Genomic DNA, 27,098 nt, shown 5'->3' with positions numbered 1-27,098 from the left:
GGATTCTGTTATTTCTACCATTAGGGGTTCCATTTCCAGCTTTCCCAGTTCCCCTTCCTTATACCATACTCGGGGATCTATATCGCCCTCATCTTTTGTTAATGCATATGACCGGACTTTCCCATTTTCCCCTATAAGCTTTAAGCCCATTTTGATAATCAAATCCCTTCCCAATAGGTTATATTCTGCTTCTGGAACAAGCAGGAGATCATTAAGACCCACATAGGTCTCAGATTCCACCTCAACGTTTTCTAATATTGACACAGGGAAGGACTCCCCTTTTGTCCCTACCACAGACATTTGCTTTTTCCCTTTTTTCAGTCCCCTTGGTATATTCTGAATAGTCGATCTTTCAGCCCCCGTATCTACCAGAAATCAAACTTCTTTGTGGGGACCTATTAATAACTTTATCAAGGGCTCTGTAGATGTTTGGGTCCCCAGAAGGTATAGCCCCTGACACCCCTAATCTTCTTTAAATATTTTCTAAGGTTAGTCATATGGAGGAGGCAAATTATCAAGGGGGTCCCTCCCCTCCTTACCTTCTTCATCCTCCTTTTTGTAATTAAATTAAATATATGAGTGGTGGGCAATACCGTTAGTCCCAACTAGGCTGCAGCATACTTGTTCTCTTCTGCATCCATGGGTATTCTACTATTAACATAAATGTTCAATGCCTGACAGACCCAGTCCTCTGTGGACCCAAATATCGACTAAGATACATGTACATGGGGTCTTAAGGTTTCTTTTGGCTTTTTAACCATACAAAATGAATCATTCTTGCCTTATCCTTATGTTTAGTGCTTCTAAAACTATCCCAATATCTTAACATTAGCCCTAAGGGACTACCCAGTGGAGTATCTGGTAATTTTTCCCCCTTTTTAAACCAGAGGCCACTCCTCAAACCTCCTGAGTCTAAGGATCTGCTTTGTCCCTGACCCATTCCTGGAACTTCTTTTTATACAAAAAAAAAGTTCTGAAACTCGTGGCTGTGCCTGTACGTAAAGGTGTCTTGTGAGTGTTATCCCACCACAAATACCTAGAACAATCACTTCGGTCCTTCACCAGCTGAGTCCCTTGCGGGATATTGGAACCGTGGTTAGAAAGCCTCCGCACTCGCTTCGGAACTAAGTTCCATCTCAATCACACCCTTACACACAGTCACACAACTGAATCCACCCAACTGAACGGCATACTCACAAAACGATAAATCTTCATTCGGATTGTGAGATATGTTCATCTGATTCGTCTGTCTGTCTCTGAGTCCTGCCCTGGCAATTTAGTTCTTCCACAGATGTGGTTTCTTCCCTTTCCTCCCCGTGTCCCAGTCTCCCCTTCATTATAGTCAATTTATCAAATCTTCAGAAATATTCCTCAAATCCATGAGCCTATTTGCTTTTGTTACTGATTCCAAACTCATTCCTAACAGTTACAGCTTTTTTGCCTTCTTTGTGGTTGATTTAGCACTGCTATAGATGTGACTGAAGTGTCTCTGTGAATGGCCTGTGAGGAATGTTTTAACAATTCGTGAAGTGTCAATAGAGAGCTATCTGTATTTGTATGTTCTTTCTTTCAAGTCTCTGATGTCTGGGGGTTTCAGAACAACTGCTAACAATTAGCAACTGTTATGACTTCTGAATGGGACACTATGCAAGCCCCTGATATCTGGCCAGGAGATTAAGGAGAAGAAAGAAGCTGAAGGACGGCTAGAAGGCAAAACTTGCAGGGAACGCTGTGTAAGCTTTTGACATGCTGCCAAGGAGTACAAAGGGGAAGGACAAGAAAAAAAACCTGAGAGGAAGACTATGAGCCTTCAGCATGAAAGACCCCCGGAGACCCCCAGAGGGACCACCAGAGACTGATACGCATGCTCCAGTAGGAGGGTTTGGATTCCGGAAACTAATTATAATAACCCGTTTTTTTTTAGAAGTAGTATCGTCCCTAGATGAGGAGGGGAAGAAGTAAAGTATGGAAAACTCACGGGTTGAGATAAGGATAATTTAATTAAAGGGGAAAAAATATTAGGGAAAGATTATTATTAACTAAACAATTTAACTATAGGGGAAAAAATGAAAATGTACCAACCCCCAGAAGTGATAAACAACACGACAGGAAACACATACAGTAAGTAATGTGCTATATAACTCGGTTCAGAAAGCAGGTATTTAAAATGTAACCTCTTCCAGAACGTAAGCAGCATGAAATAACACTAAAGAACTAAAAGTTCTTTATAGAACTAAAGGTTTATGTCCTCATGAAATAGAATTATTTAAGTACACAGATCTTTACTGCAAATATTTTTACAAATGAAATATACGTATTTTTTTTTCTTTTTAAATGGCCCTAAGGAGAATAATATTCATGAATCAGTTGCATCATTTTTCATTATGGGGAGATAATGAAGCTCGGTCCTCTCTTTAGATTTCGGTTGAATGCATGTCATGATATGATCACTACTCAGCCTGCAATCAGCTTGGATCTTTTGATCGCAGTAAGATGTAAAACCCTTGAGCGTGCATTAACTTCTCCCATTTTCCTTGGCTCCTAAAAAAATAGCATCAACTGCAAGACAATATTAAAATTTATGGAGCCATTTCCTGGGCCTGCATGCAAGAGCAGCCCTGAGAAGAGCTGAGAACAAGGGAGGGCCCTGAGCCAGCATCACCCAGCCGGGGGCATGACATCACAGGAGGACCCTTTGTGACACAGGCCAGTGTCATCTGGCAATAGCCGGTGCTGGCACAACGGCCCCTCCAGTGTCCGTCAGGACAGAGAGGGGATAGGACAGGAGCGAGTGGGACTGGCGAGGAGCCCCCAAGTGCAGCCCACGTCTTTCCGCACTGCCTGTGGCTGTCCCGAGCCTGCGCCCTCCTGACTCTCTCATCACTCGCAATGGAGGAGAGACCCCCCAGCCGCCCCAGGGTGGCCTGGGAAGCGAGTGAGAGCTCCCAGGAGAGCAGCTCTGTATTGGAGCCCTTTGAGGTGTGCGAGGTGGAGCCGCTGCAGTCTGGTGAGTGAGGGTCTACGCTGGGGTGCGCAGGGCTGGGGCCAGCCGCACCCCCTGCTTGAAGCCAGTGCCCCCTTCCCTTGCTTCATCCTGAAGCCCCTCTACAGTAATCCTTGCTCTCCTTCTGTCTTAGATGCTAGCTGGCTACCTGTGTACGAAGAGGAAGAGGAAGCTGTGGACTTCATCAAGGACTACATCAAAAACAAAGAAAGAGTAAGAGCAGCCCTTTCCATGGCGGCTGTGCCTGCATGTCCTGGCCATGCCCCGGCTCTGCTGCCAGGCTGCTGGAGGGCTGCTGGCTGGGCAGAGCTGCTGCCCTCCAGGCGTCCCACACAGCTCCGCACCCCACAGTGCTGCGGTCCTGCTGGCTGTGGCTCCCCCCTCACGCTCCCTCTTGGTATCTCTGTGGCTGCCAGGATGATGTGCAGAAGATGAAGTTCCTGAGGAACATCGTCACTGTGTTCACAACCGCACAACAGAAGGGCTTGTTAGAGGGCCTGGACACCTTCTGCTTCAGAAATCTGCTGACAGAGAACATCCAGGTGAGGGGACGTCTGGCAGGCTGGGGAAGGTGGCGAGGCTCCCTGGGCATTGGGCAGGGGTGACTGGGGACAAAATGCATGGACGTTGAGTTGCTCCCTGTGAGATTGTGGATGCTGCTGGGACCTCAGTGTTGGAAGGTGCAGGGGGCACTCTGGGTGCCGGTGCTGGGCTGGGGACCCCAGGGCTCCTCTCGTCCTGCCCAGCAGTGCTGGCTCTGCTGGCATTGGGTATCAACGGCTGCCAGGTCCCATCCCGGTTTTGCTCTGCAGGTGCTGCTGGACGAGGAGCCCAGGGACAAGCTGTGCACAGTGGTGCGGCAGCAAGCCATGCTTGCTATCTCTGCCTTGAGGTATGTGCCCTGTCCTTGGCTCAGCTGGCATATCCCTAGCGCATGGTCCTGGCAGATCTGACCCTGGCAAGGAGGCATTCGCCATCCAGGCAGCGCCTCTGCTCTCCCCTGCTCAGGGCTTGTCCAGAGGACAAAGGGAGTACTGAAGCTCTCTGCTGGGAGGTGTGAGGACTACCCTCTTGCCCCGGCCAGCCTCATGGAGAAGGACACTGATCCCAGCAGGGCTCCCCATCCCTCCCTTGGAGTTCTGCCTATGGGAGGTCTGTGTCCTCCTCCCTTTGTCATGGAGGCACTGCTGCCAACACCAGTGTCCCTCTCTTTGCAGCACAGTGAAGGTGGTGCTGGAGGATGAAATGATGTCTCTGTTACTTGCATCCTTCAAGAGCGTGTTCTTTCTTCCTCCGAAAGAGGAACTGGACATTTGCCTCTACGATATGGTACGTGCTGGGTGAGCTACAGGAGCCCCCATATCTCTTTGAGCTACCTCCTGGCTTGCCTGTATTTACAGATGGCTGAAGATCCTTGCTGGGCAGGGTCTCAGCCTTGCTTCACCCCATCACATCCCTCTCACCCTTTCCGTCTGCCTGGCTGTATCCAGCGCTTGAGGCCTGGTCTGCACACAGCACCTTTTCTGCCCTGAGGCCTCCACCGGGCAGCGCGCAGAGCTGCAGCTGTCCTTCCTTGGCAGTAAGGAATGTGGTGGTTTTACCCTGCAGGACATCTGAGTTCCACCACAACTGCTCTCTCATTTCCCCTCCACAAAGGGAAAAGTGGAGAAAATACGATGGAAAGGGCTCAAGGGTTGAGCTAAGGAAAGGGACATCCCTCAACAACTATCATCAAGGGCAAAACAGGCTCAGAGTAGGAAGATTAATAACATGTATTACCTATTTCTAACAAGCTAGAGCAGTAACTCAAAAAAACCTGGAAATGCCTTCCCCCATCCACCCTCTTCTACGTCCTCCCCCCCAGAGGAGCGGGGGAATGGGGGTTGCAGTCAGTCTATAACACTTTGTCTCCACTGCTCCTTCACGGTCCCTCTCTGCCCCTTCTCCGATGTGGGGTCCCTCCCACGGGATGCCATCCTTCACAAAGTGATCCTGTGTGGGCGTCCCACAGGTAGCAGCTCTTCAAAAACTGCTCCAATATGGCTCCGTACCATGGGGTCCATCTGTCGGGAGCAAACTGTTCCAACATGTGTCTCCCATAGGTAGCAGATGCCCCCAAACTAACTGCTCCTGCTTCTCCTACTCACAGAGGCCTCCCCTGCAGACCTCCAAAACCGTGCTATGTAAACCCAGTACAAGGGGGAGTTTAGCACATTCTCTTAGAGCTGTGAAGGACCACTGAAAGCCTGACAACACAAAGATTTGTCCTTCTTGCAGACCCTGAAAAGTATGGACATCATGCTGCAGACGTTGCTGATCAGACCTCCTGCCTCCAGCTTACCGGAGAATTTGTACAGGATCTTGCAGGTTGGTAGTTTTCACAGTGGCTGTTCCTCACCCTAGAATGAGGTGACATATAACAGTGAAGAGTGCCCCCTGTGCCATGCACACAGACCATAGCGCCTGCCAGGCCTGTGCCCAGCACACTCAGGGGAGCCAGGGTCTGTCCACCAAGCTCTTCTAGGGCCCCGGTGTCCCCTGGCTGCCGTCAACATCCCTTGCCCTCCACATGTCCTTCCTGTGTCACAGCACAGCTTCCCCGCAGCACTCCTGGGCCTCCTCTGCCCGCAGAGCTCTCCTTGCACCAAAGCAGTGGTGGATTTGAGAGAATTTGAGCCCTGCCCTTGTGCACCACACTGGCAGCATCTGGAGCTATCGCCCTGCTTTCCTTGTCCCCTGTGTTTTCCTTGCCAGGTGTGAATGGGGTAGAGTTCTCCTGGGACCTGCCCATCCTGCACAGGAGCCCAGCCCCGAAACTCTGTTCTCCTGTCCTCCAAGTAGACGTATCCCTGTGGCACTGCATAAACCCAGGCCGTTTCTGCCTGCAGTGGTTTAACCTGGCCAGAGGGTTGAGATAAAGCCAGTTTATTAGGACAGAAAAGAAGGGAAAATAATCATAATAATGATTATAGTACTACTAATAATACACAATGCAATTGCTTCCCACCTGCTAACCAATGCCCAGCCTATCCCTGAGCACCCGCTCCCCCCACCCCAGCCAGCCCCCCCCTATAATTGTTCAGCATAACGCCAGATGGGATGGAATTCCCCTTTGGCCACTTTGGGTCAGCTGTCCTGCGTCTGTCCCCTCCCAGCTCCTGCTGCACCCCCAGCCTGCCCGCTGGCAGGACAGAGCGCGAAGCTGCAAAGTCCTTGGCTTAGTGTAAGCACTGCTCTGCGACAATTAAAACATCAGCGTGTTATCAACATTATTCTCAGCCTAAATGCAAAACACAGCACCACACCAGCTAGGAGGAGGAAAATTAACTCTATCCTAGCTGAAACCAGGACACTGCTCCAAAAGCCAGCCTTCATGGAGAGGGGACAGAGAACTGTGTTCTGGGGGCGGGAATGGGAAGGAGCCAGGCCTTCCCTGGGATGGCATCTGCCTACTTGCCTGGCTACAGGGTTGGCCTTGGGATTTGTGTGAAGGGACCCCATGGCTCAGTGACCCACTGAGGGCTTTGCTCCAGCTCTGGGAATCCCTAATGAACGGTGTGACTCCAGCCAGGAGTTCAGCAGTGCTGCTTCTGCTGGAGCAGTTGTCAGCTCCCAGAGCACACCAGCAGCTTTGCTTCCTGCAGGTGCTGCTATGCTTCACGAGCTCTCAGAACAAAGTTGGAAAGGAGAGAGCCATGGAGAGGATCTGGAGGCTGATTGGTTTCATTTCTACCCGTTTTCATCACGAGGTAAGGACACAGGCACCCTCCAGCCAGGCCGTCTGCCCTTCCCTATGTTCCAGAGCAGCCTGCAGCTCAGGGGTGCCTGTGAGGCAAAGCTGGCCACAGGTGGGGGCCGTCAGCACAGCTCTGCCCTGAAGGGAGGGTCTTTCTTTCTCCTTCCCCCTGATCTTCCCTCCCCAGGTGCTGCTCTCTGACTTATTGTGTCCTGTCTTTCCTCCCTCCCTTCCCTTCTCCCTTCCTCCCTTTCATCCTTTGTTTCCTTCCATAGCCAATTGGAAAATACTTCCAGTCTTCTCAGAGGACAACCATTGTCCTCAGGACACTTGAGACCATTAGAGACTGCTGCATCGACGACAACAAGAATCAGTGGGCCAAGTTCACGCTGGAAGTGGCCGCGAGAGACTCTGCCTCCTGGCTGATGGATGTAAGCAGCGGATTGCCCTGCCCTTGAGCCCTTTCATCCCTTGCTCACATCCTGCCTCTCATACCCAGCAGCAGTTCCAGTGGCAGCTGGGCAACTGGCTGCAGTCCAGCGGCAGCCACATTCTCTCCTGTGTCCCTTCCAGGTGGAAAGGATTCTGAGATTCCTCCATGAAAACCTGAAAAGGAGCGACAGCACATCTTTACTCCGGCAGAGCTTCTTCTTAGTACTGAAGGCACTGACTAACCAGTTTCCCAGGGAAGCTCTCATAAGCGTGCTGACCAACCTTCCGCCACTTGACAGGTACCACCCCAACAGCTCCCTAAGCACACAGCGGGTCAGGGCCAGGGCTGCAGGATAGCCTGGGACCTGCGGGGCTTGTCTGGGTCACAGCTTTGTGGCCAGGGCAGCCCTGCCAACAGAGTGTTCTGGGCTTGCAGCACTACGCTGGACATGTGGAAGGTGATGCTTTCCTTTCCAATGACTTCAGAGAAGATCTTGCAGGAGCTACAGAATGTTCTCGAGGACAAACGGGTGTGCAGGTCTCTGCAAGCTCAGCCTGTGCACACCAGCCTTCTTAAGTTCGCTGTGAGTAACCAGAGAACACACCTTGCTCCTCTTCAGGGCTGTGTGCGCTCCTCCGGGAGAGGCACAGTCCTCTCCCTGCCCCATCCTCCCCAACCTGTCGCCTCTTCCAGGACTCATAGACACAGCCCCTTAGGGCCAGCACCAGCCCCCCTACATCAGCCATACGGGGTCCCTGTGCACAAAGACGAAGCCTACCCCTTTACAGGCAGTGCTCACTTTTCTCCATCTCCGGCATCCCCCTACCTTGCCCTTCAGAATGGAAACCTGCAGCAGTGGCAGGGCCAGGGGTATTATCACAGCAATGGCTGAGGCTGGGACAGAGCCGTGGTCTTTGCACAGCCTGGGCAGGCTGTGAGGCCGGGGACAAGTAGCACCTGTAGCCTGCTTTGTGCCAGTTCATGCTGCTCTGTTGCTCCTCAGAGGCATGGCAGCAAGAGGCTGCGGACAGCCAGAGGGCAGGAGGAGCAGGCAAAGAAAAGGTGCCGCGTGGTGCCATGCACAGGGCACAGAGGGGCCCTGTTCTCTTCTGCAGGCACAGCTGCCCCAGGATGAGCATCTGGACAGGCACCTGGGTGCATGTCCCCCGCAGCCTGCCCTGAGCTGCCAGGGGAGCCAGGAGCTGCGTGGTGATGGGCATGCTGCAGGCTCTGCCCATCTCTCACGGCTGTGGTCTTTTCAGATGATGCATCCAACTGAAAATGTACTATCGAATTTACGTGACCCAGAAAAGCTCCTGACGCTTCTGAGTCTTAACAGCCTGCCGATCCTCTGGCTGGTGCTCAGAGCCCTCGTCATGCTGTCGGAGACATCTCAGATGGTGAGTCGGACTTTGCCAAACAAAGCCCTGTTGGCAGCCTGGTGCTGGGACAGGAGGCAACACCATGGCTTGTCATTAGCTGGGAGTCAGGAGGTGGGGTGATGGTGGCGGTGGGGCCTGGTGGCTGCCTGTGCAGCGTCCCAGGAGCTTTCCAGATGGATTCCCTGGGGGACATGTGCAAAGCAGGTGACTAAGGGGGGGAAACGGAGCCCTTGCTCTCATCACCTCCCTTCCCCATGCCCTGCTCTCCCAGCTACTTAATCACCACATTCGTGGCCATTGCCTGATGGAAGGTTGCTGGTGAGATTCCCATGGCAGCTGCCAGGAAGTGAGCAGGAGGCTGGTGCTCTGGAACCAGAGCATCCTGGCCAGGGTGGCTGTCCACCTCTTGACTAAATACATACGGTGTCTTTCCGTACAGGTGACGGACGTGCAGGTCCTGCTGCCAGAAGTCATGGAGACTCTGCAGTATGAAAACACGCACATCAACATGAAGGCCCTGACTATCTTCAAAAATGTGATTCGTCATCTGGAGAAGAAGGAGGCCAGCCACATCGCTCTGGCACTGGCTGGGAGACTCCTGCCTCTCTTTAACGATGTAAGACTGCTGTTGGTGACTGAGCCCCGCAGATGGGCACCCTGAAATGGCACTGCCCTTCGTGCCAGGCCTGTGGGCAGCACTCGGGCAGGGCCTTCTTCTCTCTCTGCTCCTCTGGGTTATGGTGGGCTGTCTTCTGGGCTCTGCAGTCCAGCAGAGCTTCTTGCTGTCAGGTATCCAACTCAGCGCAGCCAAAAGTTCCCTGTGCTGAGGCAGAAAGGCAGAAGCTGAGGAGACAGAGTGTGCCCCAGAAGCCTTACCGAAGCCCTTTCCCAGGGGAGCTCTGCTTTGACATGGCTGGTGCAGCTACCAGTAAAAGTGGGCTGGCTTGTAGCACACTCCATGGTACAGGCACCCCGTGCAGGAAACCTGTTGCTTTGCCTTGTGCGGGCCTCCAGCTCCTTTGTTCCAAACATGAGGCTTCACCCTTCACATCAGCCACCCTACGGCCCTTGCTCCCCATGGACAGGGGGAGGCTGGCAGTTGGTGAAATCCTCCTTTTGCCCTCCCTAACAGGTGTCCAGTGAGGTGCGAGAATGCTCCATGCTCCTCTTCAAAGACTTGATGGAGTCTGTGCTGTGGTGGAAAAAAGGAGAAATGAAGAAGACCGTGCACAGGGCCATTATTCCACTGCTTTTCCGGATGAGTGACAACACTGAGAGTGTGGCCAAGGTACAGATTTCAGACCTGGCCACTGACGTGGGCATTGGGTGTGCTGACACCAGAGGGGTATTCTGGGCATGGCGGGGCCAGGGCAGCAGGCAATCAGACACTTTAGGTATGTGTGTGAGGTGCCATCTCCCTGCCTCTGCTTCTCCACAGGTCTCTGCAGTAATCCTACTTGCTTGTGCAAAGTTCCTGAAGTGGAAACCGCTTGAGCAGCTGGCTCAGACTGAGGACATCTGGAAGATTGGGGAGTACTTGGTAAGGAGAACCACACAGCCCCAGGCCCCATATGGACAAGCCTGTCTGACATGCCCAGGCTGCTCCAGCCCAGAGTCCCCCGCCTGCAGCTGCATCGTGGCTCCGTTCCCTCCAGCACAGAGCCCCAAGGGCTCTTCTGCAGGCCCCTCTGCCTTCCCCACCCCCAGCATGCGGGAGGAGACCCTAGCCCATCTGGGCCTTGGCAGCGGGACAGAACGGTCTCCTAACTCTTTCCAAACCTCAGCCCCACAGAGCTCCTGGCTGGGAGCTGGGGATGGCCTGGGGGAAAGGGGAAGGGGGGTGCTGGCAGGAGGGAGTTGTCCGGCTGGCTGGGGAGGGTCTGTGAGCTCTGTGCCCTTGTGCTTTCTCCAGCTCAAGCAGAAGAGGAGCAGGGTGGAAGGATACCTGCAGCAGAGCCTGACATACCTGGAGGATGATCAGACCAGCTTGCGAAAGACGGCTGTCAAATTCGTCGGTAAGCCAAGGCCCTGCTTCCCTGTCTGGGCCCTGCCCTGGCAGTAAGGCCCAGTCCTGTGGGCCCTGAAGCCCCTGATTGTACCCCCAGGAGCCCTGTGCCTCCCTCAGACCCCCACCCATGCAGGTGGGCCTGGGGTGTGCCTTGCTCAGGTTCCTCCTTGGGCACTGTGCTTGCAGGGGGGCTGGGGGCGGGGGGCAGCGCCTGTCTATACCAGGGGCTGTGATGGGGAGCAGGATCTGACTGGTGCTCTTTTCCTAGCGTTTGCTGCAATGCACTCCAGGGACCTAGACAAAGAAGACCTGCATGTGATCATCACCTGTGAATGAGGGCAGTGCTGGGGGTGCTGGGACCAAGTGACAGGGGGCAAAGCCCATGCAGTCTGCAGCCTTGTCCTGCTCCAGGGAAATGCTGCAGGGGCAAAGGGACATGCTAGCCGGACCTGTTCCTGCTGGCCCTAGAAGTATACGATGGGGTTGGCATGGTCCAGAGTGATGCTGGATGGTCTCTGTAGGTCAACAGGTTGCATCTCTGCTCTGTGTCTTTCTGTCGCAGTCCTCCGAATGCAATGTGACACCCATCCATCGATCCGTATCCTGGCAGCTGGGACCATAGAGATCCTGCAACGTCAAGTACAGCAGCAACCCGCATCAAGATGGGCTAGGCTAAAAGCACTGCGCTGCTGGCCGTGAAAAGCCAGGGAGCTGCAAAGCTTCCCTGGGGAAGATCTCTCTGAATAAAACTGCAACTACACGACCAGTCCCTTGGTATCCTTCAGTATTTGTCTTATGTGGCCAGGTTTTGATAGGGGGGTTCTGCAGGGGCAGCTTGTGTGAGAAGAGCCCAGGGGATGCTGCAAGGCAAGCGAGGACCATCCCCAGAGGGCTCCAAAAAGGACTCGCCGCCAGAGGAGCCCATGGAGGAGGAGGTGGATCTGTCCTGAAGGAGGCTGCAGTCCATGGAGAGGCCCCACAGAAGCAGACTCTGGAGTGGAGCTGCTGCCTGTGGAGAGCAGCCCACAGTGGAGCAGGAGGCCTGGGCCCCCCTTCCCCATTCTCCCGTGCTGCTTGTGGGAAGGAGGTAGAAGAGTGTGTAAGCGAGGAAGGTGTTTCTCGTTTGCTTTCGATTCTCACTGCTCGAGTTTGTTATTGACAGGAACAAAGAGAACGATGTTTGGGTGCTTTGGGGAGATACATGTTTCCTCAGATGAGAAGCACCGGTTCACTGGAAACAAACTTGTGTCCCCCTGGGAGGTGTTTGTGGACCACAGGGAAGTGCTGCGGGTCCCCAGGAAAATGCCTGGATGCCCTTGGACGTCGTGCTTGCATACCTTGAGGAGCTGTTACATTGCACAAAGGAGATGCTTGCATGCTCCAGAGACATGCCGGGGTGCCCCTGTGTTGTGCTTCCTTGCCCCAAATCTAGGCTTGGGCACTCTGGGCATGTTCTTGTGTGCCTCCAGGAGAAGATGGTGTGCTCCTGCAAGGTGCTTGGATGCCCTGAGGAGATGCCAGCGTGCCCTAGGAAAATGCTTGGGTACACCAGGGAGATCCTTGGTCTTCAAGGGAGGTGATTGCGTTCTCCAGCAAGGTGTTTGGCTGCCCCGTGCTGGTTTCCCTTAGGGAGATGCCTGGGTGCTACAAGGATGTTCTTGGGTGCCCCTTTTACACAGTTGGATGCCCACAGATGATGCTGCTCTTTCCCAGGGAGGTGCTTGGGTCCTCCCTCCAAGGAGATGCTTCTTTTCTAAGGGGAAATGCTTTTGGGTAACGCAAAGAGGTTCTGGGATGCAACAGGAGATACTTGAAGGATGTACTTGGGTGCCCAAGGGAGATGATTTGGTGCTCTAGGTAGAATCCTAACTTCTCCAAGGAGATGTTTTTGTGGTGTGGGAGAATTTTTCAGTGCATCCACAGTGAGATGCTTGAGTGCCAATAGGAGATGCATGGGTCCACCAGGAAAATGCTTACGTCCCCTGGGGATATGCTTGGGTGCCCTGCTGACATACTTGAGTGACCCAGGGAGGGGCTCCTGCCCCCTGCAGAAGCTCTGGGGTTCCAAGGGAGATGCTTCCCATCTCCAATGAGATACTTGTGTGCCCCTGTCCTGGTTTCAGTTAGAACAAAATTAATTTTCTTCCTAGTAGCTGGTAGAATGCTGTGTTCTGGCTTAGGATGAGAAGAGTGCTGATAACACCCCAATGTTTTAATTGTTGCAGAGCAGTGCTTACACCAAGCCAAGGACATCTCAGCTTCTTGCTCTGTCCTGCCAACGGGCCGGCTGGGGGTGCAGTAAGAGCTGGGAGGGGACAGACCCAGGACAGCTGACCCAAACTAGCCAAAGGGGTATTCCATACCATCTGACATCATGCTAAACAATATGTAGGGGTGGCCAGCCGGGGGAGGGGGCCAGACTGCTCAGGGTTAGGCTGGGCATCGGTCAGCGGGTGGTGAGCAATTGCATTGTGCATCACTTGTTTGTACACATTAGTAGTAGTAGTACTATTATCACCATTGTATTATTTTTATTGTTGTTATTATTAGTATTATTATTTTCCTGTCTTATTAAACTGTCTTTATCTCAACCCACGGGCTTCACTTTCCATTTCTCTCCCCCGTCCCAGAGAGGGAGGGGGGAGGGTGTGCGAACGGCTGTGTGGTATTTAGCTGCCAGCCGGGTTAAACCATGACAGTCTTTTTGGCGCCCAACATGGGGCCTGAAAGGCTGAGATAATGGCAGATCTGACCAGAGAGTGTTAAACTAAAATTGGTATAAGTATTAGATCTGCTTAATAGTTACTTGTCATAATGCTGATTGCTTTAATCTCAAGTCCAGAGAAGGGCGATGAAGCTGGTGAGGGGTCTGGAGAACAAGTCCTACGAGAAGCGGCTGAGGGAGCTGGGCTTGTTCAGCCTGGAGAAAAGGAGGTTCAGGGGCAACCTTATTGCTCTCTACAGGTATCTTAAAGGAGGCTGTAGCGCGGTGGGGGTTGGTCTGTCCTCCCACGTGCCTGCTGACAGGCACCTGGGGAGTTTTAGGTTGGATGTTAGGAAGAACTTCTTTACCGAAAGGGTTGTTAGACATTGGAACGGGCTGCCCAGGGAAGTGGTGGAGTCACCATCCCTGGAGGTCTTTAAAAGACGTTTAGATGTAGAACTTAGGGATATGTTTTAGTGGGGACTGTTAGTGTTAGGTCAGAGGTTGGACTCGATGATCTTGAGGTCTCTTCCAACCTAGAAATTCTGTCTGCCGCTCCTGTTTTCCAAATTGAGTATTATAGCACATTATTTTCCGTATGTGCTCTCTGTCATGTTGTTTATCCTCTCCGGGCCCTGGTTTCAGATCATTATGGTACTGTGTGTTGTAACAGTGGCTTATGAGAAGATGAAATATCTGGTCATGACTCTAACTTGGTATTTGTACTCAGTAACATCGTCGACTCTATACTTTGGAAACCGTATCTCGGAAACTATTAGCAATTATACCTGTTGCCTTTTTTCATCAGGGATCCAATCTGTGGAGGGGAAAGAGGAAGATATTTTTTCTTACTCGATCACTCTCCCTTTCTCCTTCACCACCCTCTTATCCTCCAAACTTGTTACAATAGCTCTCCAAGGTACTAAATATCCTTGGGATACAAGGAACACCCTCAAAATCTAAAAGCTTACCCCACTTGCTTTTCAAAATTAAACTTTTTTAAGAAAAATGTTTAAAGTTTAGACACTTACTCTGAAATAAAGAAATGATTAGATCTTCTTTCAATCCCCCCCCCAGCCCCAAGACACACACACGAAAAATAATTATGGATGCGATTATGGAAGCATTGACAAAGGCAAGCGTGATTAATATGTTAAAATTAGAATCACAAAATATCCAGAGTTGAAGGGACCCACAAGGATCATTGAGTCCAAATCCTGGCTCCACATAGAACCACCAAAATTCAGACCATGTCTGAGCGCATTACCCAAACACTTGAACTCCAGTAAGCTTGGTGCCATGACACTTGGGGAGCCTGTCCCAGTGCCTGACCACCCTGTGGGTGCAGAACCTTACTATGCAGTTCCTAACACCCAGCCTCATCCTCCCCTGTCGCAGCTCCATGCTGTTCCCTCGGGTCCTGTCGCTGTCCCCAGAGAGCAGAGCTCAGCGCCTGCCCCTCCACTCCCCTTGTGAGGGAGCTGCAGGCCACCATGAGCCCCCCCCCAAGCCTGCTCTGCTCTGGGCTGAACAAACCAAGGGACCTCAGCTGCTCCTCATCTGTCTTGCCCTCTAGACCTTTCCACATGTTTGTAGCCTTCCTTTGGAGGCTCTACAGTAGTTTTGTGTCTTACACTATGGTGCCCAAAACTGCACGCAGTACTCGGCATACCACTACTTATACTATACTTGAGTATTCACAAAATATTTGAGAACTGTATCTCCAGCTATTAAACTTGGCTTTCTATTTCTATTTAGCAATCTCTCCACAAATATCCCTTTTACATCCCAAGCCAAAATAGTAACACCATTAAAACACGATGATTTTACATTAACTTCAAATAAGTAAAGACTTTCAACACCTCACCAGCTCCAGCTCGGATCCACTAATTTTTCCCTGTTGGTTCCCTGGGATTTCAATAACAGAAGTCCCACTGATTAAAGTTTTCAAGTTTATATTAAATTACAACGCAGCTCTACCCTTATATCCAAAAATATAAAATTAGAATTACTTATATTGCAGTTCAGGATCCTATAAGAACAAAATTCTCAGAATTTAAGAATTGATAGTTTTGTCAGAAGCAAAGAAAGCAAAGACAAGAAAAGGCCATTAAGAAAAGGAAAGATATAAAGCTTTGGTAGCTGTGGAATTTCTTCTTATTCAACAGGAAATATGACAAATGTAAGCAGTCAAAAAGAAGGGGCCAAGAATATTTTTATTATACGTGTCACAAACAGAGCACCAAGTGAACCTATTGGTAGAAGTGCTATCTAGGGCATAAAGTCAGTAACAAAGAGAAAAGCACCCAAGTGCTTTTTACTGAAACACTCTTATCCTGATGTCAGATTGCTGGGAAGATGCTTGCTCACTTGTTGGGAACTATGTTGAGTTGTACCCAAATATTGTACTGAAACTGACACTCAAGGAGGAAAGCAAGCTTGGAAATGACTTAAGCTTCACCATTTCAAACACTGTTAGACTGATACTGTTTAGGTGGTTGTGGTTGAATCCAGTATCCCCACAAAGTCCTCAGTTGTCTACTGCAACAGATCGGCATTGTCTGCATTTCCACAGCTACCACTACAGTTGGTGCTCAGATTTCTTCTGAAAGTAAATAAGCGTTACTTAAGTTGAAAAGTTAAACCTAAATTTCTCTCTTACCATTTCACTTTGCAGCATCAGGCAAATTCTTTAACTCTCAGTCAAGACAATATTTGAATGATAATATACTTGCAAAAAATATGTATTCCCTACTGTTTAAAGGCAGATTAAATCTACGTCAAGTCCCTGCCATAAAAGGACTGTCTCCCAGGGAATAAATTTGTGCACTTGCCCCATGCACACGCTCATACCAAAGAGATACAGAGCTTGAATATACTTTAAAAAAACAATATCTTAATAGAAATAACTGGAAAAGGAAACCTGTATTTCATCTTCCATTAAATTTTCCATATCTAAAAAGCATTGAAAAAGAATTTATTATATTTATATACATATATATATGTATATATATTTTTTTTTTTACCTTTGCATTGCTCTGGTCCTGTGAAGGCACACAGCCTCTATTTTCTGGTACATTCATTATGCCAGTAATAAATTCTGGCAGTTGAACCTTTAATAAAAAGAATTGAATAAATTTAAATACAAAGATGACTGAAACACAAAAGTAGTACTAACACCAAGTAAAGCTACGATTTTCTCCAGCTTGCTAATGTTTTGAACACCAAAAGCTACTTTTTCTTTAGTCTTTAGAAATACAACTGTTCTAAGAGAGAAATGACATGTAAGACTCAAATTAACTCAGGACAACCTTTACAGTTACTGCCCTAAAAGCAGCTGCCTTTTTTTTTTTAAAAAAAAAAAATGGCCTCATGTGTAGTGTTTTTTTTTAAAAAAAAAAAAAAAAAAAGTTAAGAAAAGCAATTGCATCTTCCTGAATTTTAGTCCTCCTTTATGTCTTTTGTAGAACTGTTTGAGTGCAGATTCTCTAAACTTAAGTAGGCAAGTTTGTTACGAGCATACCTGTCAGACTCATACAACAATTTAGGTTAGAAGGGATCTTTTGAGATCACCTAGTCCAGTTACTTGCTTGAAGCAAGACAAGTTAGACCAAGTTGCTCAGTGATGTCTTATCCCTACAAGACATATCCCTTACCCCAAGCCAAGGTTAATATCTCTAAAGGCAAGATTCCACATCTTCTCCGGGCAACCTGTTCCAGTATTTGACTACTTTTTCATGGACACAGCTTTATTCCCAACTCAGGAGGAAGAGTTACTCCAAGCAATTGAAATATCCTGTCCTTTACTGACTAATTTTTCCTCTAATAATGCATGTTACCTTCCTGCAAGCAGACAGATAACTCCTCTCTGTAATTTTTGTTACAAGCTCGAAATAGGTGCAGCTAATTCCAATGTTTACTATTTTTTCATTATAAGTTTCCTTTGTCTTTTAATCTTCCCATGCTCTAGAGAGCACAGAATCAAATACAATCACGTGGCATGCTTGTATTTTAAACTTCCTTTAATTGCTACTAATACACAACCATCAGACCCAGCAACACGGGTTCAGGAAAGTCCATCTCACTAATTTGATATCCTTTTATGATAAGATCACACTCTTAGTAGAGGAAGGGAAAGCAGTGGATGTAGTTTTCCTGGATTTTCACATGGTTTTTGATTTTGTCCCTCATGGTCCTTCTAGACAGATTGCCTAACTGTGAGGAAAACAGACTCACAGTAGGACATTTGGACTCAATTTTTGCAGGTCCCTTCCAACTGCATCCATCTTATTCTGATCTTTGTTACCAGATCAAAATATACAACCAAATTTTTGTTATTTCCATAGTCAGACTGCAAGATGTACTACAATTTCTCTAGCCTGGAGCATGGCCTCATGTGTAGCGTTATAACATCTGAAGCACAAGAAACTGCAACAGATGCTTGACTGAGTAGCTGAAGTGGAACCTCTTGCGGTCTCTGGAAAAATCTAACATGAAGATACATGAAGAATATGGAGATCTTTTTTTGCCATTAAGAGCGAGGTATTTTTCAAAATGAAAACCAAAACTATTTGGACTGCCTATCAACATATATCCAAAACTCCATGACACATTAATCACTAAGCTTTGATCCATCTACATCAAGTCTCTACAATTCAGTTTTCAGTTCTGTTTGTGAGAAAGAACAAGATACTCAGTGGAGCTGTGATCTACCCATCCAGCAAGACAGCAGAAATATGCAATTTTTGAATGGATCTAAGATCTCTTAAAGATTTAATAATTTAAAGTCATCTGTTCCTCCAGAGAAAAGGAAAGTCATTTGTGACTAATTCAAGACTTCCGTATATATTTTAGATGCACTGTAAATCCATAACTGGAATCAGAAATATGGTAAAACAGAGATCAAACAAACAAAATACTTACAGGGGCTATGCTTTCCTCTTCAGATACAAGTGCAAGAGCATAGCACTTCTGACATATATCTATGATATCTAACATATTGCTGCTTGCTAAGAAGGTATCTGTTAGAGGATGCACGGCCGAAAGCACGACAGACACCAGTAGAGTCAGATCATGCTGCTCCCATTTATTGCCCGAATAGCCTCGCTTTTATAGTGAACTTAACAGGGGCGGATAGTGTCTCACACAAGATTATTGGTCAAAAGCACTCAGACAAACAACTACAAGAAAACAACCCCACCGGCAAGAAAACAACCCCCTTGTGATTAGCAGTCACATAGACCTTGTCCTTGAAGCCAGCTACTGGTAACAATATTTTTCTGAATTCCTCAATTGGGCGATGTGGGAACACTGTCATGGGAACTTCTCATAGTTGCCCTGGTAGCTTGGTTTGCTCAGCTACAGCAGGCCATGAGATTTTCTAAGGCCTACTCCTGGTTGCTTAAGGCAAGCTCAGATCGAACAATTGTTCCACGGACTCACGTCCACGCCCTGTATGCCAATTCCCAATTCCCAACAGGTATCATAGGCTTTTTTAACGTCAGCATAATTTTCTGGCTTTTCCATGTTTTCATGTGATAATCCTAGTTTGTCATGTAACAAATATTTCCAAGTTTCCATCACATCATTAAGTAATACCGTGAAATCTCCGTGGTGCTAATAGGACAGAAAAAACAAACAAACAAACAATGTTTTATGTTCAGCATAGCTTTAAAAGTTACTTTAAAACAAGATACATATATATATATCTTACAGAACAAAATTATAAAGTAAATATTTGCATTTGTAACGAACAAAGTAGTACTTATAATTGAAGTTATTCCGGTGCTTTGGTCTTAGAGCTAACTTTTTGAAATAAAGTCCTTTATCCTGATCTTTAAAATGCCAGGCATATATTTTCAACTTTACTCATAAGAAAATAAATTGATTTTCACAGGACTACTGCATAAATACAGTTAATTATTTGCAGAAATAGCGTTCATCACAGCAGACATTTACCTTCCAAAAGCAGTAAATAATATTAACATGGTTCAAGTAGTGATCTGGGTAAACATACACCATCTCCCAACAAAAATAAACATTTTTCCCCCCTCCCACGTTAATAGTTTACTATAATGTTGATAGCACTGCTACACAGATCTAACAAATGCATTAAAGCAACACACACCTAATTATATCCATATATCCCTTACTAGTATCATAAATAACATCAACCATATGACACTATCTTACACCCAGCTTTGGGCCCACACTCCCTTACAGAATGATTAGATTACATTCCCATGCACCCATCTGCCTCCTTCCCTTTAGTCCTTTCCCACCCCCCCCCCCCCAAATGAAAGAGAACTATAACTTGACAGTCAATTAGAAGATTTAATAGCAATTAATACAGTTAAAGTGCAAATCAAGTAGGCAAAAAAATGACATAATGTGGGTAGCACAATAACTACCAGCATGTTTTCAGCAACTGAAGAATCTTTCCCTATTCTAGGCAAAAAATAAAATTTATTTTATTTTTTGTATCCAAGTGTATTGGGTCTGGCTGGAATGTTAACTTTCCCAGCAGCAGCCCATACAGTGCCGTACTCTGCAGTTGTAGCTGGAACAGCAGTGTTATCACACCAGTGTTGTGTCTGCTGCTGAGCAGCAGTGGCACAGTATTAGGCCTTTCTCTAACCCTCTTAGGGGGTGGGCAAAAGGTGAGGAGAGAAACATCACTAGGGCAGCTGGCCTAAACCAATCAAAGGGATATTCCATACCATGTGATGTCACACTCAGCAATAAAAGGTGGAAACAGGAAGAAGAGGGGAGGGGTGGGCTCTCGTTTGGAAGACGTCGGTCCTCCTCTCGAACACCGGCTGCGTGCGTTGAGGCCTTGCTTCAAGGACGTGGTCAATCATCGCTCATTTGTGGGAAGTAGAGAGTAATTTCTTTCCTCTGCACTTCCATATAGCCTTCATTTATTTTGTTTGTTTGTTTTCCTCCCTTCTTTTTATTTTCCTTTTTTCCCCTCCCTTTCCCCTTTCCCTTTTTATTTTCCCCTTAGTTAAATTGTTAGTTCATGGTAGTCTTTATTTAATTATTATAATTATTTCCCTTTAATTAAACTATCCTTATCTCAACCCGTGAGTTGTTCTTTGCTTTACTTCTCCCCCTCCTCATCTAAAGGAGGGGGAGTGAGAGAGCGGTTGTGGGGTTTAGCTGCCCAGTACGGTAAAACCACCACACCAAGTAATGTAATGTATCCAAGTAATGTAAGAGGCTGGTTTCACAGCTGCAGTCCCTTTCCTTTTTCTACTCTCGAGAGAAGAGCACTCCGTTGACCTTTGATAGACAGAAACAGAAAATACATCAAGAGGAAGGACTAAAATCACATTTGATTTATCCATCAGTTACTTTCCCCCTCCCCTCCCCCCAAAGGATTTACATCAAAATAAGGTCATCTGCTATAAATGCATTTATAAATAGGGGTGCGTCCAATAATGATCCCTAAGCACTTCTGAGATGTGCAAACGCTTGACTGTAAAGCAATAGCTTGCAGTTTTATTATGCAGAAGCCAAAAGGGAAAATATAGAAAATGCTTCTTATTAAGTCTTTACACGGAAGAACCAAAGAGACTAAAAATAAAAGACTAAACATGGGATTATGGACCGCATACAATCTTGTAAATAAGTGGAAAACTTAAGGACCAAAGTTGTTAGCAAAGGTGCCATAGTCGGGGTTTACAAGAACAACAGCAGGGCACAAGTGAAAAGCAAAAAGGTAAAAGTCACAGAAGGCAGGAACAAATAAGGATGGAATTCACAGTTCTAAATCAAAAAGAGTAAGTGACACATCCCTCTTATTTGAGTAAAACTGAATGAGGTCTTAACTGGATTGCAGCCTACAACCTTCATTGTCAGCAAGAAGACGGGAGAGTTTAGGAAATGCTGCACTTGGGTCCAGTATATAACACTACTTAGAGGATCTCTTATTTAAAGGAGATGAGTATTGTCAGTGGTTAAAGACTGCAATAATGAGAAAGCCATAAAATAAGTTCAATCCCTTTAAGCAAAACTACATTCACAAAGAATTACAGTCAGAACCTGACTGTAAGTTAAAATACATAGCAAAGGCTTCTGCTACTCATCTGCCCCCCCCCCCCCCCATCACAAGAAGGGCATAGACCTATTACAATGAGTCCAGAGGAAGGCCACAAAGACAATCAAGGGGTTGGAGCACCTCACCTACAAAGACAGGGTGTGGGAGTTGAGACTGTTCAGAAGAGAAGGCTCCAGAGACCTTAAGGGGTCCTACAGCAAAGCTGGGGAGGGACTCTATCAGACAAGTAGGGATAAGACAAGGGGGAATGGCTTTACACCAAAAGAGGGTCGATTTAGATTAGACCTTAGGAAGACATTCTTTGCTGTGAGGGTGGTGAGGCACTGGAACAGGCTGTCCAGAGAAGCTGTGGATGCCCCATCCCTGGAAATGTTCCAGGCTGGGTTGGATGGGGCTTTGGACAACTGGGCTGGTGGGAGGTATCCCTGCCTGCTGCCAGGGGAAGTTGGAAATAAATGGCCTTTAAGGTCTCTTCCAACACAAACCATTCTATGATATGAACTCTTTCCACTTCAGCCCCTCCAAAAATTAAATATATAATATTATAAGCACAACTCAAAGAGATTAGCAGTTGGTCAGAGAAAAAAAAGAGTCTCATTTTAGCTTGGTACTTGTGGAAGAATTTGTTTCAAAACAAAGTAGAACTTCAGTATAGTATTTAGTAAACCAAAGCCATTCCTTGCAAGACAAAGGACATGCAGAGATTAGCAAAGTTGAAAATATTTTTGCAGCACTAATATAAGTAAAATTGCACTCCAGGTATTAACTTTCACGATCAGGTGCTCACTGTGGCAGTGTATGCTATTACTTACACAGTCAATTGTCGCAAGTCCGATGTTAAATGAAAAAATAAGTGCGTGATGGTTTCCAACAAGCATATGCCAGCTAACTAATGTCTAAAGGAAGTTCAAAAAGTTCTGGACTTTCATTCCATGATAGACATTGCAAATATTGTGTTGCATGGGCATAGAAAAAACATGTTATAAAGCATCTTCACTTCCTGTGCTTCTTGATAATGTAGCACATTAAATCTCCTTGGACTCCTATTTTAGCATGTTTGAAATCCAGTAGCAACATTTCATGCCTAAATACACCTTTTTAGTATCGCCTAGGTATTGTGAACTTTCTAGGGCTAACTACATAGCAAAGCCATTTCTATTTTGCCATAGAGTTGTTAAAAAAGAAACAAACAAACAAAAACATGATGCATATTCCAGCAATACTATGGTCTCTCCTACCTTCCCTAAATTAATGGTCATTAACCACTTTTCAAACATGTGCTTTCAAGGTTGCTGTGTTTAACCACCATCTCTAATTCTTGTTTTTCAGGCATACTCCTAGATTGCAGTATTCCTGTCCGGCACTCTTCCTGATTTGTGAGATTCTGCAATCTTGCAGTCTCCAACCCTCCACTGAGCTTTTAGTGCTTGCATGTGCTCTCTTCTAAGAGGGAGGCTCCCAAACTGTGGCCTATAAAGCACATTATGCAATATAAAGCAACACTTCAAATGGGTTTCCTATTCCAGGAAATGTTGATAGGGCTGCATGCAGATTTAGAAACGCATCCGTGTAAGAGCAAATCTAGAGACATAAGCATCTGATAGCTGTGACATTGAAGTCTGGCAGAAGCAAAGGCAATGAACTTTCAGGCCAAGATCCCAGGCTTAGAAAAGCCAGTATAACTTGCACAGCTAATGGTTTGGGACTGCACAATGTTTTAGAGGGTAGTCCTCAGTACAAGAGGCACACTGACATACTGAAGAGACCCCAGTGATGAGCCACAAAGATGATCAAAGCACCCCTCCTCTGAAGAGGGGCTGAGAGAGCCAGGGCTGTTCAGCCCTGAGAAGAGAAGGCTCAGCAGGGAATGTGTCAATGAGTACAAAGAGCTGAACAGAGGCTGCAAGGAAGGGAGCCAGGCTCCTTGCAGTAGTGCCCCACTGACATGAGAAGATATAACAGGCACAAACACAGGAGGGTCCATCTGATCATCAGGAAAGTCTGTGAGGGTCACTGAGCTCTGGCACAGCTTGCCTATAAAGGCTGTTATAAATGGCTCAGGATTCAAATTAGGATTAAATAAAAAAATAGGATTTATTAAAAGAATATAATAAAAAAATAGGATTTATTAAAAGAATATAAAGGAATACCTCTATCGGTGGGATAAGAACATCCCAAATGCTACTTACCTCACTCTGCTCTACAGAGAATGAGAAACCCTCAGCAGAAATACACTGAAGTTGCACAAGCAAACAAAACACACTAGTATTTAAAGCTGAAGACTCGCATACATACTTAAAACACTTCTATCCTCAGCTTGATTTAAGTTATGAAAGCTTTATTTAAGTCATGAAAGTGATCAGTTAGTTAACTTTTAACCTATTCTCCTTGTCTTATCATTACACTCCTTGATGAACAGTCCCTCCTTCTCTTTCTTGCAGGCCCCCTCCAGGGGAGTGAAGTTGCTTTATTTTACCCCATTTTACTTTGACATGAGCAAAAAGCAGGAGCCATCGCAAACAAAACTGTTGGATAGGTCCAAATCAGCCTAGGGCAGGCATAACAATCTCTCGAGAAGGGGTTGCTACCCCCTCACTCTCCTCAGCGGGAGATGCTTCTGAGGAACAATACAAGTCACTGGGAGCCAGCACCCACCCTAAGAACCCCAAAAAGCCCGCAGGACAAGCCCTGGACCCTATACCCGGCATTACGAGCCGGCATCGCCGCCAGCACCCGGGACCCACCCCGAGCTCCGAGGGTCCCCCCGCTTCCCCACCGCCCGGCTCCCCGGGCACGCCGCGAGGCCCCAGCGGGCTGAGGCTGCCCCCGCTCACCCAGCTCCGGCCGTCGGGAGGCCGCGGCTGCCGGCAGGGCTCCGGTCCTTTCCGGCGCTTTGAATTGAAATCCTCCGCTGCCGCCCAATTAGGGAGCGCAGGGCCGCTGCCCCGGACGGACAGGGGGTGGCCCGGGGCTGGGAGGCGCTGCCGGGAAGCGCGGCCGTGCGGGGCCGGAGAGGTGCGTGGGGAGGGCCCGGGGGAGCCGCAGAGGGCTCGGGGCTTTCCCCCGGGCCCGAGCAGGAGCGGGGCTGCGCCGGGGGTTGGGCCCGGGCCCGGGCCCTTGCTGGTAGCGTTGTGGGGCCGCACGGTGTGGGGTGGGCTCCTTTGGGGCAGCCGCTGGGCCCCCAAGGGAAAAGGAGGGAGCGGGAAGGTGAAGGGTGCGGGGAGGGGGGCTGAGCCGCACGGCCGGGTTGTCCCCCTGGTGCTGCCCCAAGGCAGGGGGTCTGCCGTGGTGGGGAGCCTTCGAGGTGGCGAGGAGTTGTGTTTGGCCTTAGGAGCGTGGCGATGCGAGTTATGTGGCTAACGTCCTTCTGTCAACGTGGTGGTTTGTTGTGTTGGTTAATAAATGCACGCTACCAACGTGGAGAGCCTCTTTGAGTCCCGCTGATAGCGCCATCAAACTGTGGTGGCTCCCAGGCATGATGTTCAGCCTCGGTGCTGAGCCCTTCAGGTCATTAACGCAACAAAATATGACAAGGGTCTGAAGTTGGAAGCTATCTTTCCATGCTGCACGTGGAGAACATGGTCATTTCTCAAAAGGTGTACGCTGATGTCAAATCAGGGATGATCCCCAAATCAGTTGTGTGCAAGCACAGGAGTCTGATTTTCTTGGAAAGTGCTTGAATGGAGTAAAGCATTAATGTTTCGGTATACTTTTGATCCAGTTGAAAATGAACTTTTTCTGTGCAAGTACAGAGGCATAGAGGCACTGTCTGCAGTTGGGCTGGCTTATGCCATGAGACAAGTAATGTGCAGAATCGTGTTTGCATTTAGAGTTTGGTGGTTTTAATTCTGCTTTTAGTTAGATACCGATTGTCCTTTAAAGAGGTACACCAGGGAAGAGAATTTGAAGGTAATAATAGATATGTTGTTGTCATTTGGTTGAAATTTTTAAAATTACGTGGGTGACTTTTCTGGTACGTAGAGTTACTTAATCCCATGTCTTGATAGGTTGCCATCAGTAGCACAAAACCTGCAGTTGTTACTGATGTCTGTAGAAAAAGTTTTGAATGCCTGTTAGTGAATTAGGTCAGTTAGGTTAGTTAATCTCTTGATAGTTGGAATTACGTGTTAAATCTGGATCTAATGAGCTTAAGTTGACCTTTTGTGTCCATAAATATGGTGTTACAAGAAATCTTGAGTTGTTGCGCCACAAATACTTTTTTTTCTTTATGCAAATACACAATGCATGCTTTTTAATACTTTCCCTATAGGAACATTGACCTCCATCCTGAAGAAGACATCACTTCCACGATACTTTGACATAGTCCCCTGGAAATGAAGCAAGAGTCTACTAGAAATGCTGCTTACACGGTGGACTGTGAAGATTATGTGCATGTGATAAAATTCAATCCATTTAATAGTGGAGATGCATGTTCCCTCATTGCATATGGTGGCAATAACTATGTAGTTTCAGGGACACGTAGATTTCAGGTTAGTTTTTGTTTATTGCTTTTATTAGTTGCTTCCTGAAACTGACAGCATGTCTTCTGACAAAGACTAAAGTCACTTTCCTGCGTCTTTCCTTCCCCATTTTGCCAGGAAGTGTTTTACTCCTTTATTACATTAATGACTTTGGGATATTTGGTCTTAAAGAGAAAAAAATGTATATATAAATACATAATGGTATTAGCATCCTGCTGGTGTAAAGTTCTTTTTGAGTAGACTGCAATGAAAAGAGGAGTGCTCTACTGGAAGAGTAATCCCAGTTCAGTATTTCTTGCAAATGTTTGTGACTACTACCTGGGAACTTAAGCAGGTAGCTTTGGAAATATGTAACTTAACATTTGTTGTATGGTGTTGTTAGAAATGGCTCAATCTTGAAAATAGGATTAAATAAAAATGATGATTTATGAAAAGAATATAAAAGAATAGAGGTAAGCAAACAGCGCTGGGTGCGTCCTGGTGGAGCAGAGACTCCACCAGGCTTTTTTTTTAAGGCTTTCAGGTACCTATCAAAGCAGCAAAGATTTCAAATTCCCGGAATAGAAAGGAATAATTAAAATTTCCAAAGTAAGTTTAGAGACATTTGTTTCAAGGAAGGACAGTGGCAAATAGTTACTTAATATACATCTGCTTTCTAGGTTATTATTTTACATCTCTCTCACAGACTGTTAGAAACAGTAAAATAGGTTTTTATACCTTCACATCATTTCCGGTCACCATATCGTGAAAATTTTTAAAAAGTAAAATAGCGTACTGTGTATATTTTTACGTAATGCTTTTTTTTTTTTTTTTTTAACGAGGCACTTTGTTTTTTCCCCTGGATACCTGGCCTCCTTGCTTTTGTTCCCATTATTTCGCATTGCAGTGTGTGCTTATCATGCTGCTGTCAGTGGTTCTGGTTGTATCTATGCTGATATTGAGCCCAAAGAAAGGGCTCTGCATGTTCCTCTGGCAAATCTTCTTTTTGTGCAATGTAGGTTTGTTTCTGCATTTCTGGCGGCAGAACGCTGAGGACCAGAGCTGATGCAATAGAAGGTGTTTGGAGCAAATTTGCCAATGACACTAAACTTAGAGGAGCTGTGGACTCTGTTGAGGGTGGAAAGGCTGTGCAGAGAGATCTGGACACATTGGAGAGCTGGGCAATCACCAACCAGGGGAAGTTTAACAAGAGCAAGTACCGGCAAAGTACCAGCAAGTACCCTCCTTTATCCAGAAGTCTTTTGAGAGCTTCAGTATTCAGCCCCCAAGGTAACTCACTGAAGTGATA

At 47.3% G+C, this 27,098-nt stretch overlaps 1 protein-coding gene across 2 annotated transcripts; it reads left to right on the top strand.

Annotated features, from left to right (window-relative positions):
- Window positions 1–3,574: 3,574 nt before the first annotated feature.
- Window positions 3,575–11,332, top strand: LOC139998628 (uncharacterized). Of its 2 annotated transcripts, XM_072032349.1 has the most exons (14): window positions 3,575–3,896; window positions 4,222–4,333; window positions 5,282–5,371; window positions 6,649–6,753; window positions 7,016–7,171; window positions 7,314–7,471; window positions 7,609–7,756; window positions 8,436–8,573; window positions 8,995–9,171; window positions 9,688–9,843; window positions 9,994–10,095; window positions 10,468–10,570; window positions 10,832–10,891; window positions 11,126–11,332. In XM_072032349.1, exons 1-14 carry the CDS (start codon window positions 3,625–3,627, stop codon window positions 11,260–11,262), a joined length of 1,914 nt encoding a protein of 637 aa, XP_071888450.1. In that variant the 5' UTR covers window positions 3,575–3,624; the 3' UTR covers window positions 11,263–11,332. The 2 variants fall into 2 exon arrangements, with proteins under 2 accessions (XP_071888450.1, XP_071888451.1); XM_072032350.1 differs by lacking the exon at window positions 10,832–10,891.
- Window positions 11,333–27,098: the final 15,766 nt, after the last annotated feature.

Source organism: Anas platyrhynchos, chromosome 38 (assembly GCF_047663525.1).
Source record: "Anas platyrhynchos isolate ZD024472 breed Pekin duck chromosome 38, IASCAAS_PekinDuck_T2T, whole genome shotgun sequence".
NCBI classification, from domain to species: domain Eukaryota; kingdom Metazoa; phylum Chordata; class Aves; order Anseriformes; family Anatidae; genus Anas; species Anas platyrhynchos.
This window is presented reverse-complemented; position numbering and strand designations above follow the sequence as displayed.

Excerpts from the sequence above, each read along its gene's own strand:
- LOC139998628 (XM_072032349.1), top strand. The coding sequence starts at position 3,625 with ATGGACGTTGAGTTGCTCCCTGTGAGATTGTGGATGCTGCTGGGACCT. Across the intron at positions 6,754-7,015 it reads CTACCCGTTTTCATCACGAG|CCAATTGGAAAATACTTCCA; the intron begins GTAAGGACACAG and ends TTCCTTCCATAG. Across the intron at positions 10,892-11,125 it reads CCTGCATGTGATCATCACCT|TCCTCCGAATGCAATGTGAC; the intron begins GTGAATGAGGGC and ends TTTCTGTCGCAG.